Source organism: Arachis ipaensis, chromosome B05 (assembly GCF_000816755.2).
Source record: "Arachis ipaensis cultivar K30076 chromosome B05, Araip1.1, whole genome shotgun sequence".
In the NCBI taxonomy this organism is placed as follows: Eukaryota; Viridiplantae; Streptophyta; class Magnoliopsida; order Fabales; family Fabaceae; genus Arachis; species Arachis ipaensis.
In genome coordinates, this window is record NC_029789.2 from 24,241,491 (window position 1) to 24,245,553 (window position 4,063).

The following is a 4,063-nucleotide window of genomic DNA, read 5'->3' on the forward strand; positions in this document are numbered from 1 at the left end:
TTTATTTTCTAGAAATATTAAAATAAATAAAATTTTATATTTAAAAATAAAATTTTAGTCTCAAATATCTACCACCAAATATAATATTAAATTTTAGTCCTTTAGTTCCAATTCCAATCTCTTTGGGAACATACACTACTTGTAAAGACATTTTAGGCTTGTCATATTTAAACAAGCTAGAAGCTCCCTAATTATACGTATATATGTCTTCTGAAGAGAAGAAGGATGTGAACATACATTCAACTTCAAGCACAAATATTGACACTGATGTGTTAGTTTAAATTTTCTGTTTTCTAGGCAACCCAAGGATTATTCATAGGGATATTAAGTCCGCAAACATACTTTTGGATGGTGCTTACGAAGCACAGGTATATATAAGCATATATATTCTTTCTAAATTGTTATCTGTCTAAATTTGAAGTCCAGAGTGGTAATTTAGCCTTATATAATTATTAACACACACAGGTTGCAGACTTTGGACTTGCCAAACTAACTGATGACGCTAACACCCATGTATCAACCAGGGTGATGGGGACCTTCGGGTAGGCATATAAAAGAGTAACATTATAATGTTGTAAAACATGTTTTCCTGGTAATAGCTAATGTTGGATGATTATCCATTGTTGTGCAGATACATGGCTCCAGAGTATGCAACAAGTGGAAAATTAACGGATAGATCAGATGTTTTCTCATTTGGAGTTGTCCTGCTTGAGCTCATAACTGGAAGGAAGCCCGTTGATCCAAAGCGGCCCATCGGAGAAGAGAGTTTGGTTGAGTGGGTATGACTAAACTTGAAGAAACGTTAATTGATTTCTCTTATTTTGATCTTTCCTTATCATCACAAATTAACATGCATACAGGCTCGTCCACATCTTCTTCTTGCAATGGGGACGCGTGCGTTTGGTGATCTAGAAGACCCAAGGCTTCAAGGACGCTATGTTCATTCTGAAATGTTAATCATGATTGAGGCTGCTGCCGCATGTGTTCGCCACTCTGCTCCTAAACGCCCCCGTATGGTTCAGGTCATGTATTTAAATTTTAAGAAATTTGACTGATGTTGGCTAAAAAAAGCTAGTTATCTAATATTATTCTTGTATAAATATTATCCTTTACTAAATGCAGCAGCTTCTTTTTTGTTATGTCCAATTAGGTGGCAAGAGCCTTAGAGTGTGGAGAACAACTAGATCTATCAAATGGGGTGAAATATGGTCAAAGCAGAATATATGATTCAAGCCAGTACATTAATGATATTATGAGATTTAGAAGGATGATGGCTGATGGCAATTTTAGCGGTTACGACTATGATATGTATAGTACAGAACACAGTTCAAGAGAGTTGTCTCCTTCTTTAGGGATGCCAACTAGTTCAGGTGGTAATTCAGAACCTAGATCTTTCAACAACCATAGGAGCTTCTCTGAGTCTGAGCAACCATAAAACTCTTGATGGGGACTCACCTATGTATTAGAACAGAGCAATGAGCATTATTGGCATAATCAAGTTTAAGGCGCACCAGAAATGTCTCTCTTCACTCAATCCGTGGCTGTGGGCAAAGATTTACTTCTAAGTTGTTCATGGTGAATTTCACGTCAATGAATGGGTGAGGCAGTACGACCTATACAAAGAATGAATCATTTTAACACACTTTCGGTTTATACTGTGATATTAGTTAAAATATCCAAGACTGTTAGGATGTGTTTGGGATACAATAGAATTGAAATTGATTTAATTTTAAAATTACGTTTTTTGTTTATAATGGATAAAAATAGGAATTGAATTAATTTGTAAATATAATGGGTTTATTTCAATATTTATCTCAAAATTTTTTCATTTTTTTAGAATTTAATTAGAATAATAATTTATTGTGTCAAAAATGTAAAGAGTTTAATTTTATTATTTCGATATTAATATAGAGGATAAGAGATGAGGATTTGGAGAGAAGAAGAGATGGTATAGGTCCAACGGAAGTTTGGCACCGGCGGCAATGGAAATTTTATTATATTAATTTGTGTTTTTTCAATTTTTATTCTAGTTTCTTTCTTACCCCTAGTCGTTTTTAGTTGGGGTCGTTGAATGATTGTAAACTATTACTAATTTACTATCATATATAAATAGATCTCTCTTATTGGCTGAAATAGGTTTCCTCATAATTAAACTAACATCAGAGTTAAGATCCGAAAGGACAATCCACACAACTTGATCAATGGTCCTTCGAACTCCATATTTAGCAAGTCAATCTGCAGCTTTGTTGGCTTTCCTCAAAATCCATTCAAACTACACATTCCAAGCACGGAGGAGGAGCTCTTGAATCTTGAGAATAAGATCTGTCTCCCCTCTAACAAGAAGGCTCAATGTTCTTGAGGACTAAGCAATCAGTTTCACAAATGAGATCCTTAATATTAAGAATTTGTATTTTCTAGTAACTTTGTTCAAAAAAAAATTCAATGGTAAAAATATATGTCAAGACTTTTATTCTAGTCATTTACCAGCAAGAGCAAAATATTACCGGGCCAATAGGTAACCGCTTCTCATATCTGACTAACATGGACCTAATTAAAGATAAAAGTAAAACTAACTAGTCCAAAACCATAGTTCTCTTTAAAATAACCAGTCAATCCATTAATTTCAAATTGAACTAGTTGTGATTTTACATTGTGTTTAATTTTACAAATCCATACTGCAGTTGCAGAGAACAAAGACAATAGAAAATATAGGCAAAAATAAAAGCACAGAAGATAATTATATTGTACATTTCATCATCTCTTGTTCTTGTAGTGGGAGATCTAATAAGAAGAGATATTAAGACACAGAAGATAATATATAGAAAGTATAGCCAACAATAAGGTGGCATATTCTACTTAACATAATCATAATAACAATGTTACTCTCAAATTATTCCCTTGCATCATGGTCCTCCTGCCCTTAGTTTTCGAGGGGGGCCAAGTTTTAATTCAAAACTTTTCATATTCATATCAGCACCACCACCACCACCACCATGATGAGGAGGACCAAGTGGCTTAGGTGGTCCTCTTCCTCCTCCTCCTCCTCCTCCATGACCATAACCATGTCCATTCATAGGCTTGGAGGCTGCAATCTTCTTGTCAAAGCCAAATTCAATGTCCACTTCCTTAGTAGGCCGGAAGTCATGGTGGTTCTGATTCTGCTTCTGCTGCTTTTGCTGCTTGGAATGTTTCAGGCTGTGGCCGTGGCTCTTGCGGCCGCAAAGGCGTCCGAGGCAGCATGCGACGGCGGAAATGACTATGATTATGGCTAGAACAACAAACACTGAGCCAAATGAGCCATTTGAATGGTGAGGGGGTGACTCATATGTGTAAGTGGTTGGATACACTTGTTGGACAGGTTGTTGGAATTGCTGTGATTGTTGTTGCTGTGGCAGTGGTTGAACTTGTAAGGACATTTTGAATTTGAGGGGTGACTGGTGAGGGTGATGAGGGAATTGGTATATTAAGGGTTCAGCTCTTGTTCTTTGAGTGCAAACTAAGGTAGATTTTTTGGATTATTAACCTCCTCATGCACTCAAACTCAACTACTAGCTTGCTAGCGACTAGTGTGCTTGATATATGTATAAGTAAGATATTTCTTTTTCTTTTCTTTTCTTTTTTATTTTTTGAATTTGTAAAGGGAGCAGAGGGGGAACTTGCTTTAATAAAGAAGGCCAACAACAACTAAAGATATTCTTTTGTGATCTTTACTTGTTGTTTATTTTTTGCTTTGTAAGAAGAGAAAGAGAAAGTGAGATCTCTCTTTCTCTCTCTCTCTCACTAGGCCCCATGAATGTGCAGCTTTTGTTTACTGGAGGAGTGTTCTCGCTGACAATCATTGGAATGATGAGATAGTGCAGAGGGAAGCAAGAAGAGCGAGCAAAGCATTTTGGAAGCTTTAATCATACAATATCATACATAGTATTAAATTAAATTTCTTTAGGTGGGTCATCATTCACGGATCAAAAGGCCATCCATGTTGTTTTTTTCATTGGGGCAGGGAATTGTTTTCTTGCTACAAATTAACAGGGTAGAGCCTTAGCGGAGGACATTTTCTAAGATT

The 4,063-nt window shown here is 36.0% G+C and overlaps 2 protein-coding genes across 2 annotated transcripts in view; one reads left to right on the forward strand and one right to left on the reverse strand.

Annotated features, from left to right (window-relative positions):
• Positions 1-1,772, forward strand: part of LOC107640391 (proline-rich receptor-like protein kinase PERK2) — a 4,958-nt gene extending 3,186 nt beyond the window's left edge. Inside the window, exons 4-8 of the mRNA XM_016343915.2 lie at positions 298-368; positions 466-542; positions 632-779; positions 861-1,022; positions 1,151-1,772. Of these exons, the coding sequence (XP_016199401.1) occupies positions 298-368; positions 466-542; positions 632-779; positions 861-1,022; positions 1,151-1,435 (743 nt within the window). The 3' untranslated portion in view covers positions 1,436-1,772. The remainder of the gene's footprint in view (positions 1-297; positions 369-465; positions 543-631; positions 780-860; positions 1,023-1,150) is intronic.
• Positions 2,575-3,861, reverse strand: LOC107643361. Its single transcript, XM_016346976.2, has one exon. It carries the CDS (start codon positions 3,414-3,416, stop codon positions 2,904-2,906), a length of 513 nt encoding a protein of 170 aa, XP_016202462.1. The 5' UTR covers positions 3,417-3,861; the 3' UTR covers positions 2,575-2,903.

Bases quoted from the DNA above. Each gene is read 5' to 3' on its own strand.
- LOC107643361 (XM_016346976.2), bottom strand. From the start codon at position 3,416: ATGTCCTTACAAGTTCAACCACTGCCACAGCAACAACAATCACAGCAA.